The sequence below is a fragment of the Pristiophorus japonicus genome, chromosome 2, assembly GCF_044704955.1.
Source record: "Pristiophorus japonicus isolate sPriJap1 chromosome 2, sPriJap1.hap1, whole genome shotgun sequence".
In the NCBI taxonomy this organism is placed as follows: domain Eukaryota; kingdom Metazoa; phylum Chordata; class Chondrichthyes; family Pristiophoridae; genus Pristiophorus; species Pristiophorus japonicus.
Window position 1 is genome coordinate 368,726,567 of NC_091978.1, and position 23,174 is coordinate 368,749,740.

The 23,174-nt window shown below is 46.4% G+C and overlaps 1 protein-coding gene and 1 long non-coding RNA gene across 5 annotated transcripts in view; one reads left to right on the forward strand and one right to left on the reverse strand.

The window, feature by feature from the left end:
- rap1gds1 (RAP1, GTP-GDP dissociation stimulator 1) overlaps window positions 1-11,691 on the reverse strand; it is a 101,612-nt gene extending 89,921 nt beyond the window's left edge. For both annotated transcript variants that reach the window (XM_070872884.1, XM_070872880.1), the window contains exon 1: window positions 11,048-11,691. In XM_070872884.1, coding sequence (XP_070728985.1) covers window positions 11,048-11,051 — 4 coding nt within the window. In that variant the 5' untranslated portion in view covers window positions 11,052-11,691. The remainder of the gene's footprint in view (window positions 1-11,047) is intronic.
- Window positions 11,054-23,174, forward strand: part of LOC139250520 (uncharacterized) — a 44,791-nt gene continuing 32,670 nt past the window's right edge. For 2 of the 3 annotated variants that reach the window (XR_011591317.1, XR_011591324.1), the window contains exon 1: window positions 11,054-11,582. This is a non-coding gene — a long non-coding RNA (uncharacterized lncRNA). Of the gene's footprint in view, window positions 11,583-14,109; window positions 17,419-23,174 lie in introns of those variants that run through there. The other variant, XR_011591320.1, reaches the window with a different exon arrangement.

Consider the following 23,174-nt stretch of genomic DNA (forward strand, 5'->3'; position numbering starts at 1 on the left):
GGAGGTCACTTTTGGTTTCAAGCCCCAATCATGCTTTGTACCTTCAATTGCTACCAAGAAGCTACAAAAACAGGGTGACCAGATAACCTGTTTTAGTGATGTTGGCAGAGGGATAAATGTTGGCCAGGACTGGTCCATCAACCATAATCTGGTCAAATAAACATTTACTACGGAGAAGAAAGATATTTGTACAGCAGTAACAATCACAGGAAATGACAGTAAGAATTGGCAGAGATCACATGTCTGCAGATTCTGAATAAACCTCAGAGAAACTAGATTTAATTGTGCTCTATACTAAATTTTACACAAACAAAAGAAAGGCCACAGCATTGAGCCACATCTTACAGAAGTGGAACTGTTCTAAATTAGTCTTGATTAAAAGATTACCAAAGACACAATATGTAGATAGCCATACACAGCAAGAAAGGAGGAGGAGACAGCGATGGAGGACCATCCCCTTTCTCACATGAACACACACTTTGTTCTTTGCAAAGTACCAATGATTTAGGTGGGCAAGAAGGACATCTAATGTACTGGATATAGAAAGCCTCTCCCCCCACAAATGGGACAGTCCTATGCTTATTAGCAACTTTCTCTCAGCTGGCCTTGAACCCAATTTCCACAGCTGTGCCAACAGTGTGTGTATATCGGACATATGACTTGAAACGTGATTTATATACCTGACCTACTAGCAAGTTGACCTAACCATTCATTTAATGACAAAGTTGGGTACAAGCTATGGTCCACATCAGCAATGAGATAAAACATACCTAGAAAGGATCTTTGTAAATGTAAAACTGGTACACAGAACTCAACATATTACAAAGTATTATGCAAAGCTATTTAATGATGATTGGGTTTAAAAAAAAAATCTCCCAGCATTGCTCCATTAAATTTGATAGGCAGATTTGGTAAGATAGGTACATGGAACAGGAGGCCATTCAACCCCTCAAGCCTGTTCTGCCATTAGCAGAGTGTCAGCTGTGGCTCAGTGGGTAGCACACTTGCCTGACTCAGAAAGGTTGTGGGTTCAAATCCCACTCCAGGGACTTGAGTACCAAAAATCTAGGCTGACACTCCAGTGCAATGCACTGGTCTCATCATCTTTAGGATGAGACGTTAAACCGAAGCCCCATCGGCGTTCTCGGGTGTGTGTAAAAGATTTCGAAGAAGAGTAGGAGAGTTATCCCTGGTGTCCTGGGCAATATTTATCCCTCAAATCAACATAACTGAACTTCTTAGGCAGTCCCTCATTATCTAGGATGATTTGCTTCCATACCAAAAAGGGATGAGTTCACAGGCGTTTCAATAAAGGACCCAACATTCCAGGGCCGCAAACTACATATTGAAGAATGGAAGTATGCCTGTGCGTGGATTTTTTTTTTTTTAAAAACGTGTGTTGGCCGATGCACATCAACCACCCCATGGGCTTGACAGAGCTAGGTCTTGTTCCAGTGGCAAGGATTAACCAAGACGATTGGAGACCAGCTCTGCTGCACGGACCGAGTGCACACACATATCACAGTCTGGGCTGGCCCGTGCTGCCCCTGGGACCATAACTCTCCTGGGCCCCGATCACGTCGCTCTACAATCTCTCGCTGCTCCTTCGTCCCAATCTTGTTGCTCCTCTGCTGCTTGCTACCTCTCCAACATAACAAAACAGATTATGTGGTCATTATCACATTGCTGTTTGTGGGAGCTTGCTGTGCGCAAATTGGCTGCCACGTTTCCTACATTAGAAGTGACTACACTTCAAAAAGTACTTAATTGGTTGTAACGCTTTGAGACGTCCAGTGGTTGTGAAAGGCGCTATATAAATGGAAGTGTCTGATCTGTATCCAACTCCATCTACCCGCCTTGGTTCCGTAATCCTTAAAACCCTTGCCTAATAAAAAATCTATCGATCTCAAGTTTTAAATATGTAATTGACCCTCAGTGCTTTGAGAGTGTGTTTCAGATTTCCACTTCCCTTTGCGTGAAGTGTTTCCTGACATAATCCCTGAACCGCCTCGCTCTAATTTTAGCTCTTGCACCCCCCCTTGTTCTGGATGCATGCAAGAGATCTCCCAATTCTTGGTACTTAGGAAATATCTTTATGGAAGAAAATGCAACTGATATATTAAATTAATCTTTTTTTTTAAATGCCAGAGAAAGTTTCTAAATAAAATACAGGTCAAATGTTTTCCGAAACCTTTCACCATGCTCTAAAAAGCTCCAATTTGGAATTTCCAAGGGGACAGAAACAGAATGTACCACACAGTCCACAATCAGTTCACCCTTGCATCACATGACAGCAATCTAGAGTAACATTACTACGGAGTCTAGGGAAAGTTTCCTTTTTGCCAAAGAATGGTGTGTTACAATACTGACGAGAGGAAAAAAATTAGAAAGTATTTGGGGTTGGGAGGGGGAAGACCACATTTTTTGTCTCAAAATACTGTATGCTACATTGCAAAGCAGCTCATTTTGTAACAATTATTCAACAGGGACTGTCACTGCTTCAGCCGGCAGTCCATCCTGTATATGATAATGTAGCTTTCTTGCGCTCTTTAGATGCAAGCGTGACAAATAAACAATTTAATTTTTGCTTCATCAGCCAAGTCTTTAAAATATGCAAGAGATTCCTTTAAAAGCTACTGGATGCAAGGTGGTCAGGTCACTGAATGAAAAACATTAATGTTAAAAAATGCTTTGTTATAATGTGGATTTTGCTGCAATATAGCTGGAGGATTTTCCCTTAAAAAAAATGCTGCAGTTTCCTCAAATCAACTAGCTGAAACTGCAAATGCTGAACTACAAAAGGGCTAAAATTGGTCAGTGCCATTATTTGCTATTTTTGAATATCAAAATGTCAGATCTAGCCAGCTGTGTTAGAAGTCCAAGCAACGCTGAAAATTCCCTCCCAACCCTGAAAACTGTGTTGCCTGATAAACAAGATACTAAGTATAGGGCAGGAACAGCCAAGTCCCAAGCTCAAGAGGTGTCACATAACTGGCTCCTGGCCCAACCTTGCTAGGTTATTGATCAAGCTGTGAAAGGATCTATTTTTCTTCATTCCTTTTTTCTCTCCACATCAATCTTCATCCTTCAGATGAGAGTGTACAACCTTTTGCATCAGGGGCTGGATCCATGTGCCATACTAGCAAACGGGTGATGCATTAAACGGCTTTAAGCTCAGGGAGAATCACAATTAAATACAATATTTAACATGCTTAGGAACAGAGCACAATCATGTCTATTGCAGCGCATTATTAAAAAGAGAATCCGATAATTTGTTTATGCTGAAAGGTGATTAAGTGCTATGACATACAACACCCAACTGGGAAGATACAATGACTTACTATACAAGGGGTGAAATTTCATCTGCGTTTAAAACTAAATGCATACAATTTGGAGGTCTGTACAACAGAATGGAACATGTTTAAAAAAAAACATTTGGTATGGCATCACATTGTGGGCCACAGTAAGTTTATTTTTGTTTTTAGACCACTTCCTTTGATTTAAATTATGTCCCACCTACTGAAATTTGGCCCAACTCATGGTCATGTCAGTCACCGACATGATCGTGTATAGCTTTTATGTTTAAAATTTGTGTGGCAGTAGTCTCCAGTCATTACTTAGATGAACAGAAAATACTGATGGGATTATATTTCATCCTCTAAGAGGATAGGGAATTTAGCCAAACTTTCATAAAGATACTGGCTCAGTACTGCTGTGCATTTGGCTTAAAAAAATTTTTTCCAGGGGAAGGGGCAGGGGAAGAGTAGACGACAAGTATTTGGAAAGATACTAGTTATCACGTTTTATAACTAATCTAGGAAAGGAGATACCTGGCTAAGACAGACTGCATTCTGCCTGAAATCAATTATGCTTTACAGAAAATTCCAGGTATATATCGTGGACAATTAGCACAAATATCCAAGATGCGACATATGAGATTCAAGTCTTGCATCACTCTCTGAAGTACCATTAAGGCTCTTCTGGTGTTGTAGACTTGGGAAATAGATTTATGTCTGGGGCCCTCTGCAGAGGATGGTGAAAGAGGAAGGAAAGCCTAGGGCATATATTTTGTTCTAGAAGGAAATATACATACAAGAAAATGTGGCTTTTAAAAAAAAAAAATGATTTTTTTTTCATCCTACCACTTCTGTCCTTCCTAAGGTGGCAACTCCTTGCTGGGATACTGGTCATGTTTAGGAGATCTCATTGAAACGTATAAAATGCTTACGGGTCTTGACAGAGTAGCGACAGGGAGTACGTTTCCCCTGGCGGGAGAGACTAGAACCAGGGGTCAGTCTCAGAATAAGGGGTCAGCCATTTAGGACTGAGATGGAGAAATTTCTTCATTCAGAGCATTGTGAATCTTTGGAATTCTCTACCCAGAGAGCTGTGGATGCTCAATGAGTATATTCAAGACAGAGATCGATCTATTTTTGGACATCAGGGGGGGGGGGGGTGGGGGGGGAGGGATATGGGGACAGTGCAGGAAAGGAGTGGAGGTCAAAGATCAACCATGATCTTATTGAAATCCTGCTCCTATTTCTTACGTTCACATAACTCAGGTCTCTCACCTCAGCCAGGCCATTCTAGTCACTTCACTAAATGATCTTTGTGTATGGTTAAGCTGCTCAATTAGGATAAAAAAAGCAAACGTACACATTTCTAAGCCTCGAGTGCAACTTTCTAGGATTCTGTGGCTTCTGGATTTGCCCCGACCTACCTGCAAGTTTTCTTCCCCATTTACTTTTGCTGCTGCATAGACACTAGCAGCCTTCCAACCTCTCTCTAAAGCAGTTGCTCTTAATGAGTCCAGACAGTGGCAGCAGGTATGCAACTGAAGGTTGCAGCCACATCTGATTCTATTGTTGTTTGACAATCATACCTGGGCAGATTCTTTCAGAAGAATCAGAACAGGATAGAAGAACACAAGAAATAGGAACAGGACATACAGTCCCTCGAGCCTGCTCCGCCATTCAATATCATGGCTGATCTTTTACGCACTATCACGATATCCCTTGGTTCCCCGAGAGTCAAAAAAAATCAATCTCCGTCTTGAATATACTCAACGACTGAGCATCCACAGCCCTCTGGGGTAGAGAATCCCTTTGACTGAAGACATTTCTCCTCATCTCAGTCCTATATGGCTGACCCCTTATCCTGAGACTTTGACCACTGGTTCTAGACTCTCCAGTCTGGGGAAACAGCCTCTCAGCATCTACCCTGTTAAGCATCTTAAATTTTTTTATTTTTTTATTACACATTTCAGTATCATCTTTCATCTAAATTCTAGGAAATATAAAGGCTTGGATTTATACAGCACCTTTCATGACCACCGGACGTCAAAAAGCACTTTACAGCCAATGAAGTACCTTTGAAGTGCAGTCACTGTTGTAATGTGGGAAACACAGCAGCCAATTTGCACACAGCAAGCTCCCACAAAAAGCAATGTGATAATGACCCAAATAATCTGTTTTTGTTATGTTGATTGAGGGATAAATATCGGCCAGGACACCGGGGATAACTCCACTGCTCTTCTTCAAAATAGTGGCCATGGAATCTTTTACGTCCACTTGAGCGCGCAGACAGGACCTCGGTTTAATGTCACATCCGAAAGATGGCACCTCCGACAGTGCAGCATACCTCAGCACTGCAGTGGGAGTGTCAGCCTAGATTTTTGTGCTCACGTTCCTGGAGTGGGATTTGAACTCAACCTGCTGACTGAGGAGAGAGTGCAACCCACAGACACGGTCTGTCTGGGAGATTGTCCTCGAGTTGACTAGGCCTGATGTGTGGCTCGGTGTCAAATCTTTTGCCTTATAACACTCCTGTGAAGCACTTTGGAATGTCTTACTACATTAAAGGCGCTATATAAATGCAAGTTGTTGTCATAAGTACAAGTTGTTGTAATAATCAATGCACACACATTTCATCCTGCAGCAGGAACGCCACGCTGCTTCACCCCCGGAGGACAGAGAAACAGGGACAGCGCATGCTCACATTACCTTACCCCCAACAGGGACAGTACATGTACACACTACCTCACCCCCGGGAAACAGACAGTAAAAGTAAATGGGCAGGACCGGACCAATGTCCTAGGGGGAGTGTTTGCTAGTGCTGTTGAGGAGGATTTAAACTGATATGGCAGGGGGATGGGAACCAATGCAGGGAGACAGAGGGAAACAAAAAGGAGGCAAAAGCAAAAGACAGAAAGGAGATGAGGAAAAGTGGAGGGCAGAGAAACCCAAGGCAAAGAACAAAAAGGGCCACTGTACAGCAAAATTCTAAAAGGACAAAGGGTGTTAAAAGAACAAGCCTGAAGGCTTTGTGTCTTAATGCAAGGAGTATCCGCAATAAAGTGGATGAATTAACTGTGCAAATAGATGTTAACAAATATGATGTGATTGGGATTACGGAGACGTGGCTCCAGGATGATCAGGGCTGGGAACTCAACATCCAGGGGTATTCAACATTCAGGAAAGATAGAATAAAAGGAAAAGGAGGTGGGGTAGCATTGCTGGTTAAGGAGCAAATTAAGGCAATAGTTCGGAAGGACATTAGCTTGGATGATGTGGAATCTATATGGGTAGAGCTGCAGAATACCAAAGGACAAAAAACGTTAGTGGGAGTTGTGTACAGACCTCCAAACAGTAGTAGTGATGTTGGGGAGGGCATCAAACATGAAATTAGGGGTGCGTGCAATAAAGGTGCAGCAGTTATAATGGGTGACTTTAATATGCACATAGATTGGGTTAACCAAACTGGAAGCAATACGGTAGAGGAGGATTTCCTGGAGTGCATAAGGGATGGTTTTCTAGACCAATATGTCGAGGAACCAACTAGGGGGGAGGCCATCTTAGACTGGGTGTTGTTTAATGAGAGAGGATTAATTAGCAATCTCGTTGTGCGAGGCCCCTTGGGGAAGAGTGACCATAATATGGTGGAATTCTGCATTAGGATGGAGAATGAAACAGTTAATTCAGAGACCATGGTCCAGAACTTAAAGAAGGGTAACTTTGAAGGTATGAGGCGTGAATTGGCTAGGATAGATTGGCGAATGATACTGAAGGGGTTGACTGTGGATGGGCAATGGCAGACATTTAGAGACCGCATGGATGAACTACAACAATTGTACATTCCTGTCTGTCGTAAAAATAAAAAAGGGAAGGTGGCTCAACCGTGGCTATCAAGGGAAATCAGGGATAGCATTAAAGCCAAGGAAGTGGCATACAAATTGGCCAGAAATAGCAGAGAACCCGGGGACTGGGAGAAATTTAGAACTCAGCAGAGGAGGACAAAGGGTTTGATTAGGGCAGGGAAAATGGAGTACGAGAAGAAGCTTGCAGGGAACATTAAGACGGATTGCAAAAGTTTCTATAGATATGTAAAGAGAAAAAGGTTAGTAAAGACAAACGTAGGTCCCCTGCAGTCAGAATCAGGGGAAGTCATAACGGGGAACAAAGAAATGGCGGACCAATTGAACAAGTACTTTGGTTCGGTATTCACTGAGGAGGACACAAACAACCTTCCGGATATAAAAGGGGTCGGAGGGTCTAGTAAGGAGGAGGAACTGAGGGAAATCCTTATTAGTCAGGAAATTGTGTTGGGGAAATTGATGGGATTAAAGGCCGATAAATCCCCAGGGCCTGATGGACTGCATCCCAGAGTACTTAAGGAGGTGGCCTTGGAAATAGTGGATGCATTGACAGTCATTTTCCAACATTCCATTGACTCTGGATCAGTTCCTATGGAGTGGAGGGTAGCCAATGTAACCCCACTTTTTAAAAAAGGGAGAGAGAGAGAAAACAGGGAATTACAGACCGGTCAGCCTGACATCGGTAGTGGGTAAAATGATGGAATCAATTATTAAGGATGTCATCGCAGTGCATTTGGAAAGAGGTAATATGATAGGTCCAAGTCAGCATGGATTTGTGAAAGGGAAATCATGCTTGACAAATCTTCTGGAATTTTTTGAGGATGTTTCCAGTAGAGTGGACAAGGGAGAACCAGTTGATGTGGTATATTTGGACTTTCAGAAGCCTTTCGACAAGGTCCCACACAAGAGATTAATGTGCAAAGTTAAAGCACATGGGATTGGGGGTAGTGTGCTGACATGGATTGAGAACTGGTTGTCAGACAGGAAGCAAAGAGTAGGAGTAAATGGGGACTTTTCAGAATGGCAGGCAGTGACTAGTGGGGTACCGCAAGGTTCTGTGCTGGGGCCCCAGCTGTTTACACTGTACATTAATGATTTAGACGAGGGGATTAAATGTAGTATCTCCAAATTTGCAGATGACACTAAGTTGGGTGGCAGTGTGAGCTGCAAGGAGGATTCTATGAGGCTGCAGAGCGACTTGGATAGGTTAGGTGAGTGGGCAAATGCATGGCAGATGAAGTATAATGTGGATAAATGTGAGGTTATCCACTTTGGTGGTAAAAACAGAGAGACAGACTATTATCTGAATGGTGACAGATTAGGAAAAGGGGAGGTACAAAGAGACCTGGGTGTCATGGTACATCAGTCATTGAAGGTTGGCATGCAGGTACAGCAGGCGGTTAAGAAAGCAAATGGCATGTTGGCCTTCATAGCGAGGGGATTTGAGTACAAGGGCAGGGAGGTGTTGCTACAATTGTACAGGGCCTTGGTGAGGCCACACCTGGAGTATTGTGTACAGTTTTGGTCTCCTAACCTGAGGAAGGACATTCTTGCTATTGAGGGAGTGCAGCGAAGGTTCACCAGACTGATTCCCGGGATGGCGGGACTGACCCATCAAGAAAGACTGGATCAACTGGGCTTATATTCACTGGAGTTCAGAAGAATGAGAGGGGACCTCATAGAAACGTTTAAAATTCTGACGGGGTTAGACAGGTTAGATGCAGGAAGAATGTTCCCAATGTTGGGGAAGTCCAGAACCAGGGGACACAGTCTAAGGATAAGGGGGAAGCCATTTAGGACCGAGATGCGGAGGAACTTCTTCACCCAGAGAGTGGTGAACCTGTGGAATTCTCTACCACAGAAAGTTGTTGAGGCCAATTCACTAAATATATTCAAAAAGGAGTTAGATGAAGTCCTTACTACTAGGGGAATCAAGGGGTATGGTGAGAAAGCAGGAATGGGGTACTGAAGTTGCATGTTCAGCCATGAACTCATTGAATGGCGGTGCAGGCTAGAAGGGCCGAATGGCCTACTCCTGCACCTATTTTCTATGTTTCTATGTTTGTCCCCAAGAGGACGAGACCAGGGAATTTGTGATGGGGGAACATGGAGTTGGCAGAAACTCTGAACAAATATTTTGTAGCAGTCTTTACGGTAGAGGACACTAAAAATAGCCCAACAGTGGATAGTCAAGGGGCTATCGAGAGGGAGGGCGGGGGAAGAACTTAACACAATCACTAAGGAGGTGGTACTCAGTAAGATAATGATGGCTTGCATCCTAGGGTGCAAGTAGGGATAGTGGATGCATTGGTTATAATGCACCAAAATTCTTGGATTCTGGGGGGGTCCCAGCAGATTGGAAAACTGCAAATGTAACACCCCTATTTAAAAAAGGAGGCAGACAAAAAGCAGGAAACTATAGACCAGTTAGCTTAACATCTGTGGTTGGTAAAATGTTGGAGTCCATTATTAAAGCAGTAGCAGGACATTTGGAAAAGCAAAATTCAGTCAGGCAAATCAGCATGGTTTTATGAAGGGCAAGTCATGTTTGACAAATTTGCTGGAATTCTTGTAACAAACAGGGTGGATAAAGGGGAACCAGTGGATGTGGTGTATTTTGACTTCCAAGTTCACAGGGTTGGGGGTAATATTAGCAATGGAGAGAGGATTGGCTAACTAACAGAAGAGTCAGGATAAATGGTTCATTCTTGGGTTGGCAATCAGTAACTAGTGGGATGCCACAGGGATCAGTGCTGGGACCCCAACTATTTACAATCTATATTAACGACTTGGATGAAGAGACCAAGTATAATGTAGCCAAGTTTGCTGACGACACAAAGATGGGAGGAAAAGCATTGTGTGAGGACAAAAAAAACCTGCAAAAGGACATAGACAGGGGCTAAGTGAGTGGGCAAAAATTTGGCAGACAAAGGTTATGCACTTTGGCAAAAAAAATAATGAAGAGCAAGTTATTATTTAAATGGAGAAAAATTGCAATGTGCTGCAGTACAGCAGGACCTAGGGGTCCTGGTGAATGAAACAAAAAGGTTAGCATGCAGGTACAAGTGATCAGAAAGGCCAATGAAATCAATGAGGTACGGTTGAGAAGGTTGGACCGCTACTCATTGGAATTCAGAAGAATGAGGAGTGATCTTAACGAAACCTTTAAGATTATGAGGGGGCTTGACAAGGTGGCTGCAAAGAGGATGTTTCCACTGATAGGGGAGACTAGAACAAGGGAGTATAAACTTAGAATAAAGGGTCACCCATTTAAAGCTGATGAAGGAATTTCTTCTCAGGAGGGTTATAAATCTGTGGAAGCCAGGTCATTGAAGAAATTTAAGACAGAGATAGACAGTTTCTTAACAGATATGGGAATATGGGGAGCGGGCAGGGAAGTGGACCCAAGTCCATGATCAGGTCAGCCATGATCGTATTAAATGGTGGAGCAGGCTCGAGGGGCCATATGGCCTACTCGTGCTCCTATTTATGTACACACGACCTTGCGCTGTTCCCTGGGGATAAGGTAGTGTGTGTACATGTGCTGTTCCCTGGGGGTATGTACACACCTTAACCCCGGGGAACGACCCACGTGCACACTACCTTAACCCCGGGGAACGACGCACATGCACACTACCTTAACACTGGGAACGACACACGCGCACACTACCTTAACCCCGGGGGAACGACGCACGTGCACACTACCGTAACCCCGGGGGAACGACACACGTGCACACTACCGTAACCCCGGGGGACAGACAGGGGGGGGGGGGGGGGAGCGGAGCATGCGCACCACTCCCTCACTCACCCCCCCCCTCCCTCTGAAAAGGGGCGCGACGGCCACGCGCTCACCCACCCCCGACACACACACACACGCGCGCGCGCGCCACTCACCCATGACGAGCCCGCGCTCGCGAGCCCCGCTGACGGTTGTCGTCTCGCGCACACAGCCTCCTGCGAAATTGCTCCTCCCGCCTCGCCTCCGGGCGGGAGGCGTGTGTGTGTGTGTGAGGCGGACGGCGGGGCGATGTGAGGTGATGTGTTTCGCTGATGACTGGATGGCGGCGGGAAGAGGATGGCGGCCTGCGACTCCTTTCCGTGTCGTCGTCGTTGTTATTGAGGGGGGAAAAAAAAGAAGAGAGGCGGCTGCTATAAATCGAGTCAACCAGTAAGAAGGTGTATGTTTGTGTGAGGGAGAGAGAAGGGGGGAGGGTATAGTCACGGAAAAGCCGGCCCTTTTCACCTCACCCCCCCAAAAAAAAAGCTCTCCCCCGAATGAAGCCGGACTGCCTCACACCACCACCACAACAACAACAGCAACAGCAAGCCGGGCCGGGAGGCCCCTTTTTCAGCCCGGGGAAACACCTCTTCCTCTTTTCTTTCTTTCGGCTGCTGGAGACGGAATAAACAGAGGCCTCAGGCTGTCGAGGTAAGCGAGATGGTTGCCGCACTTTCACCCGCCGCCGCTGCCCGCACCGACGCGACTGACTTTACACAACCCCGTCGGGCTCTTCAGCACCGAAGCTGGCCGCTCCGTCCCGCCTTCCCTCCCATTGGTGCCGCCGTGACGTAGGCCCCGCCCCACCCAAACGCGCGTTCTGTCTGGCCGGCTCAAACGTCAATCACTTCAGTCCCCCCCCCCCACAGGAGTTCAGAGGGGGGGGGGCGAGGTTTAACCGCCGCCTCGCGTTCTCATTGGAGCGTTTCCTTCCCCAGCCGCCCGCCCTTGTCCCCAAAAGGAGAGTTGTCCCGCCTCCGAAGGCTTCTCTGATTGGCGGCTGGGTGGAGGCGGTCTTTTGCCGACGTCACAATCGCCTTCGCCTGCGCCAACCTTCTGATTGGTTGCTGGAGACGTCAGTGATGGACCAGCTCCCCATCCCTGTATCAGTTCAGCCACACGCCATTCAGCCCCTCTATCGTGTTTCCCCCATTCAATTGGATCATGGCTGATCTGAATCTTAACACTGATCCACCTACCTTGGTTCCATAAGTGGGAAAGCGGGTTGTGTAGAGGACACAGAGAGGCTGCAAAGAGATTTGGATAGGTTAAGCGAATGGGCTAAGGTTTGGCAGATGGAATACAATGTCGGAAAGTGTGAGGTCATCCACCTTGGGGAAACAAAAACAGTAAAAGGGAATATTATTTGAATGGGGAGAAATTACAACATTCTGCGGTGCAGAGGGACCTGTGGGTCCTTGTGCATGAAACTCTTTTAGGGAGTTAACGGAAAAAACATTAAACTGTGCCCCCCGATCTGGGGGAAACACCAACATTTACAATGCCAATTTTTTTTTTGGCACAGAATTGAATTTTTCTCCAAGTGCCCCCTATAAAAGGGGAGGGGGACACTAAAAGCACCGGCAATTAAAACAAATTAAACTTTAAAACGTAAAATTGTGCATGAAACTCTTTTAGAGTCTACCTGCAAAACATAAAACATGTATCCGTGCCACCCGACCTGGATGACACACCAGACATTTACAAGGCCCTTTTTTTCTTTTTTTTTTGTTGTTTTTTTTTTGGGGGCGCTAAAATCACATTTCTCCAAGTGCCCCCTATAAAAGGGGAGGGGGACACTAAAAGCACCGGCAATTAAAACAAATTAAACTTTAAAACGTAAAATTGTGCATGAAACTCTTTTGAGTTTACCTGCAAAACATAAAACATTAAGACCATGCCACCCGACCTGGGTGACACAGCAGACATTTTCAAGGCCCCCCCCCTTTTTTTTTTTTTTTTTGGCGCTAAAATCAAATTTTCCCAGTGCCCCCTATAAAAGGGGAGGGGGACACTAAAAGCACCGGCAATTAAAACAAATTAAACTTTAAAACGTAAAATCAAATTAAAATTTGGTTGCCGGGCGTGATGATGCACTCCAGTCCCTCCGGTGCCCACCTCTCGCGGAAGGCCGCGAGCGTACCGGTGGACATCGCGTGCTCCATCTCCAAGGACACCCTGGACCGGATGTAAGAGCGGAAGAGAGGCAGGCAGTCAGGTTGAACGACCCCCTCGACCGCCCGCTGCCTGGACCGGCTGATGGCACCCTTGGCCGTGCCCAGGAGCAGTCCTACGAGGAGGCCTTCGGACCTACCCGCTCCCCTCCGCACAGGGTGCCCAAAGATCAGGAGAGTGGGACTGAAGTGCAGCCAGAATTTCAGGAGCAGCCCCTTCAAATAGTGGAACAGGGGCTGCAACCTTGTGCATTCAATAAAAACATGGAACACGGACTCCTAAAATTGTGCATGAATCCCAAAAAGTTAGTTTGCAGGTGCAGCAGGTAATCAGGAAGGCGAATGGAATGTTGGCCTTCATTGCGAGAGGGATGGAGTACAAAAGCAGGGAGGTCCTGCTGCAACTGTATAGGGTATTGGTGAGGCCGCACCTGGAGTACTTCGTGCAGTTTTGGTCACCTTACTTAAGGAAGGATATACTAGCTTTGGAGGGGATACAGAGACGATTCACTAGGCTGATTCCGGAGATGAGGGGGTTACCTTATGATGATAGATTGAGTAGACTGGGTCTTTACTCATTGGAGTTCAGAAGAATGAGGGGTGATCTTATAGAAACATTTAAAATAATGAAAGGGATAGACAAGATGGAGGCAGAGAGGTTGTTTCCACTGGTCGGGGAGACTAGAACTAGGGGGCACAGCCTCAAAATACGGGGGAGCCAATTTAAAACCGAGTTGAAGGAATTTCTTCTCCCAGAGGGTTGTGAATCTGTGGAATTCTCTGCCCAAGGAAGCAGTTGAGGCTAGCTCGTTGAATGTATTCAAGTCACAGATAGATAGATTTTTAACCAATAAGGGAATTAAGGGTTACGGGGAGCGGGCGGGTAAGTGGAGCTGAGTCCATGGCCAGATCAGCCATGATCTTGTTGAATGGCGGAGCAGGCTCGAGGGGCTAGATGGCCTACTCCTATTCCTAATTCTTATGTTCTTATGTTACATCAAAAGCAGACATTGATGCGGAGATTCAACCGCCTCCAGCGCAGCCTTCGGCCGCCTGAGGAAAAGAGTGTTTGCAGACCAGGCCCTCAAATCTACCACCAAGCTCATGGTCTACAGGGCTGTAGTAATACCCGCCCTCCTGTATGGCTCAGAGGCATGGACCATGTATAGAAGACACCTTAAGTTGCTGGAGATATATCACCAACGATGTCGCCGTAAGATCCTACAAATCCCCTGGGAGGACAGGCGCACAACATCAGTGCCCTCGCCCAGGCCAACATCCCCAGCATTGAAGCACTGATCACACGCAATCAGCTCCGCTGGGCAGGCCACATAGTTCGCATGCCAGACACGAGACTCCAAAGCAAGTGCTCTATACGGAGCTCCTTCACGGCAAACGAGCCAAAGGCGGGCAGCAGAAATGTTACAAGGACACTCTCAAAGCCTTCCTGATAAAGTACGACATCACCACTGACACCTGGGAGTCCCTGGCCAAAGACCGCCCTAAGTGGAGGAAGTGCATTCGGGAGAGCGTTGAGCACCTCGAGTCTCGTTGCCGAGAGCATGCAGAAATCAAGCGCAGGCAGCGGAAAGAGCGTGCGGTAAATCAGTCCCACCCGCCCTTTCCCTCAACCACTGTCTGTCCCACCTGTGACAGAGTCTGTGGCTCTCGTATTGGATTGTTCAGCCACCAAAGAACTCACTTCAGGAGTGGAAGCAAGTCTTCCTCGATTCCGAGGGACTGCCTATGATGATGATGATGATGATGACATCAGGTCTACAGCGCAGAAACAGGCCACACAACTACAAAAGGAAAATACAGTGGATGCTAGAAATCTGAAATACAGAAACAGGCCATTCGGCCCAACTGATCTATGTTGGAGTTTATGCTCCACACGAGCCCCCTCCCCCCCCCCCCCACCCTTCATCGCATCATATCAACATATCAATAACAACTTGTATTTATTTAGTGTCTTTAATGTAGTAAAACATCCCAAGATGCTTCACCGGAGCGGTATAAAACAAAATTTGACACCGAGCCACATAGACACGGTAGGTTTAAAGGAACGTTGTAAAGGAGAAAAGAGGAATTTAGAGAGGAAATACCAGAACTTAGGGGCTAGGCAGCTGAAGGCACGGCCACCAGTGGTGGAGCAATTAAAATCAGGGACGCTCAAGAAGCCGGAAGTGGAGGAGCACAGACATCTCAGGCGGGTTGGGGCTGGATAAATTTCAGAGATAGGGAGGGGCGAGGTCATGGAGCGATTTGAAAACAAGGATGAGAATTTTAAAATCGACGCGTTGCTTAACCGGGAGCCAATATAGCTGAGCGAGCACACGGGGGCGGGGGTGATGGGTGAATGGGATTTAGTGTGAATTAAAATACAAGCAGCAGAATTTTGGATTAATTTTAAGTTTATGGAGGGTGGAAGTTGGGAGGCCGGCCAGGCGAGCATTGGAATGGTGGATTCTGGAGGTATAAAAGCATGGATAATGGCTTAACCATGAGCCATTGTAGAGCAGCGAGCATAGAGCGTGATGGGTGAACAGGACTTGGTGCGAGTTAGGACATGGGCAGCTAAGTTTTTGATGACCTCTAGGGTAGAACATGGGAGGCCAGTCAGGAGTGCGTTGGAATAGTCAAGCCTAGAGGTAACAAAGGCATGGATGAGGGTTTCAGCAGCAGATGAGCTGAGGCAAGGGCGGAGATGGGCAATGTTACGGAGGTGGAAATAGATGGTCTTCGTTATGGCACAGATATCCTTCTATTCCTTTCTCCCTCATGTGCTTATCTAGCTACCCCTCAAATGCATCCATCTATGCCATTCACCTCAACTATTCCTTGTGGTAGCAAGTTCCACATTTTTACCATACTTTGGGTAAAGAATCTTCTTCTGAATTCCCTATTGAATTTATTAATAACTATCTTATATTTGTGCCTCTAGTTTTAGTCTCCCCCACAAGTGGAAACGTTTTCTCCACTTTTACCTTATCAAACCATTTCATTATCTTAAAGACCTCTATCAGGTCATCCCTCAGCCTCTGTTTTCTACAGAAAAGAGCCCCTGCTTGTTCAATCTTTCGTGACAGTTATAATCTATTATCAGCAAGGGCAGACATCGGCGACGAGATTCAACACTGCTTCCAGTGCGCCAGCGTAGCTTTTGGCTGCCTGAGGAAGAGAGTTTTCGAAGATCAGGCTCTCAAATCTGGCACCAAGCTCATGGTCTACAGGGCTGTAGTGATACCCGCCCTCCTGTATGGCTCAGAGACACCTCAAATCGCTGGAGAAATACCACCAACGATGTTTCCGCAAGATCCTGAAAATCCTCTGGGAGGACAGGTGCAATAACGTTGGTGTCCTCGATCAGGCGAACATCCCCAGCATCGAAGCACTGACCACATTCGACCAGCTCCGTTGGATGGGCCACATTGTTCGCATGCCTGACACAAGACTCCCAAAGCAAGCGCTCTACTCGGAACTCCAACACGGCAAGCGAGCCCCAGGTGGGTAGAGGAAACGTTTCAAGGACACCCTCAAAGCCTCCTTGATAAAGTGCAACATCCCCACTGACACCTGGGAGTCCCTGGCCAAAGACCGCCCAAAGTGGGAGGGCGCTGAGCACCTCGAGTCTCGTCGCCGAGAGCATGCAGAAACCAAGCGCAGGCAGCGGAAGGAGCGTGCGGCAAACCAGACTCCCCACCCACCCTTTCCTTCAACGACTGTCTGTCGCACATGTGACAGAGACTGTAATTCCCATATTGGACTGTTCCTAAGAACTCACTTTTAGAGTGGAAGCAAGTCTTCCTCGATTTTGAGGGACTGCCTATGAATGAATGAATGTAAATAAATGCATGGCTGTTATAGTTATAGCCTCTCAGTTCTGATATCCTAGTAAATCTTCTCCAGTGCCTCTACATCCTTCTTATAACTGGAGACCAGAGACGTGCATGGTACTCCAAGAGTGGGCTAACCAGCGGTCGATACAAGTTCAACAAAACTTCTCTGCTTTTCAATTCTATCCCTCCAGCAATGAACCCCAGGGCTTGGTTTGCTTTTTTTAATGGCTTTATTAACCTAGTGATTTGTGTATCTGTACCTCTAGATTCCTTTGTTCCTCTACCACATTTAGAGTTATTAACTGTTATGTATGTAAACATTGTAACTGTGTAAGACTTGCCACCAGAGGGCGCAACAGTTGGAGGCCCAAGGGTCACCTGCACACCTCGTGCAAGGGAGTATAAAAGGTTGTCTGCCATGCTGCTTAGGCACTCTGGAGTTGTATTAAAGAGACTAAGGTCACATCAGTTTTAGCTCACAGTATTCAGTCTTGTGGAGTTCTTCCATACTTAACATTAACCAAGCAGTATGAGGTCACCTTATTCTTCCTACCAAAATGTACCACCACACACTTATCTATATTGAATTTCATTTGTCCTTGCCTTAATAATAACCTTCAAGCCTCTCCAGCGTGTTCTTGTTGAATATTGCACTTGGTGTGTCTTACTAGTTAACGTGTGATCTGTTTAATTGTGTGGCAGTCATTAAAAAAAAATCAGGCACAACTCTTTGGGTTGGATTTTCGGTTGGAGGCTTTTTAGTGTGCTAATGGCGGCGGGGCGGTAAATTTTGTGCCGGGAAATGGTTTGCGACGGCAGCCAACAAATTCAGTTGCTGGACCCTGAGTGTGGGGCGGAGCGCTAAGTGAGGCGTTCCACACCTCTCTCAGGGCGCTAGGCCGGCTGAGCGACTGAAAATCCCCGGCAAAAGAGCGGGCCTCGGAGCGATCTGGGAGAGGCCTCCCTGGGAAAAACAAAATCGTCACAAAAAACATTCCCTATACCTTGCTCGCCTATCGTAAAGTTAAATTGCAAAAATAAAACAAAAAAAACCCCACTCACACTTACTTCATGCAGTCATTTCTTCCCACACCGCCTCCAGGATAGCTCTGACTGGCCTGATTGCTCAGGCGGGTTAACTAAGGGGCGCTACGGGGTCAGCGCGAAACAAATTTTGAGATCGGGATGATACCGGGGGCGTTGCACACTGGCGCGATGCTCCCGGGCGGTACTGCTCAGTGCCATTGCAAAAACGGGCACTAATAGAGGCGCAAGCCAAACGAAAATCCAGCCAATAATATTTAAATAGGTTTGCAACCTGTATCATTCTAGGAACATAGGAACAGGAGTAGGCTATTCAGCCTCTCAAGCCTGTTCCGCCATTCAATGAGCAACAACAAATGATATAAGCAAAATTCCACTGTTCTCTCACTAAATTTTGCTTCAAGTCATTCAATTTTCAGTGGCCCCAATCCCACGGAGGGATTTCAATAGAAGGATGAGAATTTTAAATTTGAGGCGTTGCTGGATAGGAGCCAATGCGAGTATAGGGGGTGATGGGTGAATGGGACTTGCTGCGAGTTAGGACACAGGCAGCAATTATCAGACAAAATTTGACTTGGAGCCACATGAGGAGAAATTAGGGGTAGGTGACCAGAAGCTTGGTCAAAGAGGTAGCTTGTAAGCAGCGTCTTAAAAAGGAGAGAGAAGCGGAGAGGTTTTGGGAGGGAATTCCAGAGGTTTAGGGAGGGAATTCCAGAGGTTGGGGCCTAGGCAACTGAAGCTAATGATGCAACCTAAAATAATGATTTCAATCATTAGTGAATTTTACATCCTAATACCATCATCATTATAGGCAGTCCCTTGAAACGAGGATGACTTGCTTCCACACCGAAAGCGGATGAGTTCACAGGTGTTTCAATGATATTCCGGATCCCGAATTACATCCTGAAGGGTGGAAGATGCCCGTGCGTGGATTTTTTTAACGTGTGGTGGCCGTTGCACACCAGCCACCACACGGGCTTGACAGAGCTAGGTCTTGGTCCAGTGGCAAGGATTACCCAAGATGACTGGAGACCAGCTCTGCTGCACGGACCTAGTGCGCGCACATATCGCAGTGTGGGCTGGCCCGTGCTGCCCCTGGGTCCCGAAGTCATACCTCTCCTGGGACCCGATCACATACCTCTACATTCTCTCGCCGCTCCTTCGCCCCGACCTCGCCCACTCCTGCTGTACCTGCCCGCACTGCAGTCAGCCGTCGCCCTCCTGCAGCAGCACGCGCTGCTCCCACTAATAGCCCCGGCCTGCTGATTGTCTTAATCCTAATCCTAATACACTGCACGCCAACTGGTGCTACTTCACAGGCTACATATCCTGATGCTGTAAATGCGGTACTTTTTCTCTAATTGCTGCCCCTATTAATGATAGCTCGGGTGCTGTTGAGTTAGCTGGGGCTGGAGTTGCCAACTACTTCACGCTACAGGCTCATTAGGAGTTTAAGTAGTTAGTGGGCAGCAGTGCCATCCTGTGGTTGGAGAACATAGCCAACACTCCCATCTCTAAAAGAGGTGTGCAACGCCTCCCTCAGCGGCCTGCTCCAAACTCCGGGCCCAGCTGGTGAATTTTGCAGCGGCGAGCGGCAGACGCAAACCATTTGCCGGTGCAATATTTACTGCTCCGCCCGGGATACCGCCCAACTGAGGCGCGACCGAATTTCCACCCCATTGAGTCTGTTTGCTTTCCAATTGGCGCAGGAACGTGGGGTGGCAGGGTGGGGGGGATGGGGGTGGTGGTAGCAAGGACGGACGTATTGGCCGACCAATGGCGGGAGTGTGGGGGGCAGGGCAATTGGAGGCGATGTGATGAAATCTCACAGAATACGTCCAATCACAGTTAGCAACCCTAAGAGGAGCACATGTCCATAAGGGAGCCCGTGATTTGCCATTCAGTTCGATAATTGGATTGGGAGTTGGGTGGACATCTTTACGGGCATGCGCTCTTCCCTGTCCAATTTTTCCCTCAGTCGCCCCGCTTAGACAATCTACTAGCTTCACATGGAGGAAATGGAAAGTCTGCCTCTTTATGTCTTGCTGAGAGATTGATACAGCACAGAACGGGGCCATTCGGCCCATTGTGCCTGTGCCGGCTCTTTGAAAGAGCGATCAAATTAGTCCCACTCCCCCAGATCTTTCCCCATAGCCCTGCAAATTTGTTTTCCTTTTCAAGTATTTATCCAATTCTCCTTCTGAAAGTTATTATTGAATCTGCTTCCCCTGCCCTTTCAGGCAGCGCGTTCCAGATCACAACAACTCGCTGCCGAAAAAGATTTCTCATCTTCCCTCTGGTTTTTGTGCCAATTTCCTTAAATCTGTGTCCTCCTGCCACTGGAGACAGCTTCTCCTTATTTACTATATAGATCGCAATGACAGATTTAATGTCTGCATGACTGTGGGAGTTTTCCAACAAATTTGTTGTTTAATTTCTTCACAGGATGTGGGCATCACATTTAAGTGGAATCTGGATAAGTATGTGAGGGAAAAAGGAATAAAGGGTTATGCTGTTAGGGTTAGCTGAAGGGGTGGGGGGAGAGGGAGGAGGCTCGTATGGAGCATAAACACTGGCACAAATCTGTTGGGTCAAATGGCCTGTTTCTGTGCTGTAAATGCTACATAGAATTACATGGAATTACAGAGAATATACAGCACAGAAACAGGCCATTCGGCCCAACCAGTCCTTGCTGGCATTTGTGCTGCACTCGAACCTCCTCCCATCTTTCAGCATCTAACTCTTTCAGCATAATCTTCTCTTCCCTTCTGCTTCAAGTGCTAATCCAGTTTCCCCTTAAATGCATCGATACTATTCGCCTCAACCACTCCCTGTGGCAGCGAGTTCCACATTCTCACCACTCTCTGGGTAAAGAAGTTTCTTCTATTGGATTTCTTGATGACCATCTTATATTGTTGCCCTCCAGTTTTGCTCTTCCACATAAGTAGAAACACTCTCTCTGTGTCTACTCTTTATCAAAATCTTTCATAATTTTAAAGACCCCTCAGTCATTTCAAGACCCAGCCTGTTCATCCTTTCCTGATGGGTATAACCTCGCAGTTCTGGTATCATCCTTGTAAATCTTTTGCCCATCCTTTCGAGTGTCTCTGTATTCTTTTTATAATATGGCGACAAGAACTGCACACAGTACTCCAAGTGTGTATTGTATTTATATAGCGCCTTTCACAACCACTGGATGTCTCAAAGCATTTTACAGCCAATGAAGTATTTTTGGGATGTAGTCACTGTTGTAATGTGGGAAACGTGGCAGCCAATTAGCGCACAGCAAGCTCCCACAAACAGCGATGTGATAATGACCAGATAATCTGTATTTGTTATGTTGATTGAGGGATAAATATTGGCCCCAGGACAACTCCCCTGCTCTTCTTCAAAATAGTGCCATGGGATCTTTTACATCCACCTGAGAGGGCAGACGGAGCCTCGGTTTATCATCTCATCCGAAAGATGGCACCTCCGACAGTGCAGCGCTCCCTCAGCACTGCACTGGGAGTGTCAGCCTAGATTTTTGTGCTCAAGTCCCTGGAGTGGGACTTGAACCCACAACCTTCTGACTCAGAGGCAAGTGGGCTACCCACTGAGCCACAGCTGACGCACTATAGATCGATACACGTTCAATACCAAGGATCAATACAAGTATAGCATAACTTCTCTACTTATTAATTCCATCCCTCTAGAATACCATGTAATGCTGGGTAAGGCCACATTTATTGCCCATTCTTAGCTGGTTTGTGAAAGACTGTGCTAGGTAGGGAGTTGCAGAATTTTGACCCAGTGATGATGAAGGAATGGCAAAATATAGCCAAGCATTATATGGTATTCTAGAGGGATAGATGTGATAAGTCGAGAAGTTATGCTCAACGTGTATTGATCCTTGGTATTGAACTTGTATTGATCCTTAGTGTGTCAGCTGGGGCTCAGTGGGTAGCACACTCGCCTCTGAGTCAGAAGATTGTGGATTCAAGTCCCACTTCAGGAACTTGAGTGGCGATGGTGCGTCCATGGCATTGCTACTCTTGTCCTTCTCAGTTGGTGGAGGTCAAGAGGCTGGGAGGAACAGTTGTTGACTAGATTTGATTAAACTGTGTCTTCGCCATCCCTTATCCAAGCCACCCAAATGGAATGAAAATTGGACAGGTTCTCTAACAAGCAAGCAATCCGGTTCACCAGATTATCGCCCGTGCGATGAAACAGAAAATGTAACCCAGTCTCTGCACACCACACAAAGTTACGCTGTAATAGTATAAATGCATTTAAGGGGAGGCTAGACAAGCATATGAGGGAGAAGAGAATTGTTATACAATAACTCAATAGACTGAATACTGTAAACTCCGAACAGCTACAAACCTGGCTCTACTTTATTAGGACCCAAAGTGATTACAAGATGACTGGCCTTTTATACCTGGGCCGCACACACGTGCGCACAGCCCAATGACCTCTGACAGTGGCTAGTAAACCCAAGCATACATACATGACAGGAATAGAGGTTATGCTGATAGATTTAGATGAAGAAAGACAGGAGGAGGCTCGAGTGGAGCATAAACGCCGGCATGGATTGGTTGGGCCGAATGGCCTGTTTCTGTGCTGTATATTCTCCGAATGGCCTGTTTCTGTGCTGTATATTCTATATAAGGTTGGTTCAGTGTGTTTGTCGAAACACAGGTTTCCTGGGTACTACAGCCAGTTTAGATTGCATTAAAGTCATTGTGGACTTTAGTCTTGATTTTATACAGCACCATATGTGTTTCAGAAATTCTTATGGGGCAGCACAGGCCAGCCCACACTGCGATATGTGTACGCACTGGGTCCTTGCAGCAGAGCAGGTCTCCAGTCGTCCTGATTAACCCTTACCACTGGATAAAGGCCTAGCTCTGTCAAGCCCGTGTGGTGGCTGGTGTGCAACGGTCACCACACGTTAAAAAAATCCACGCACAGGCATCTTTCACCCCTGGAGTTCAGGACTGGAATGTCTGGTCCTTCATTGAAACGCATGTGGAAGCAAGTCATCCTCGTTCCAGGGACTGCCTATGAATGATAAAAGGGAGCTAGTTGATTGCTTGAAAAGGAGGACTATTAAAGGGTGTGAGGAGTGAGCAGGACAGTGTGATTTGGCGAGACAGCCCATGTGAAGAAAAGCACTGGCAGGCTTAACAGCTTGCTTCTGTGCT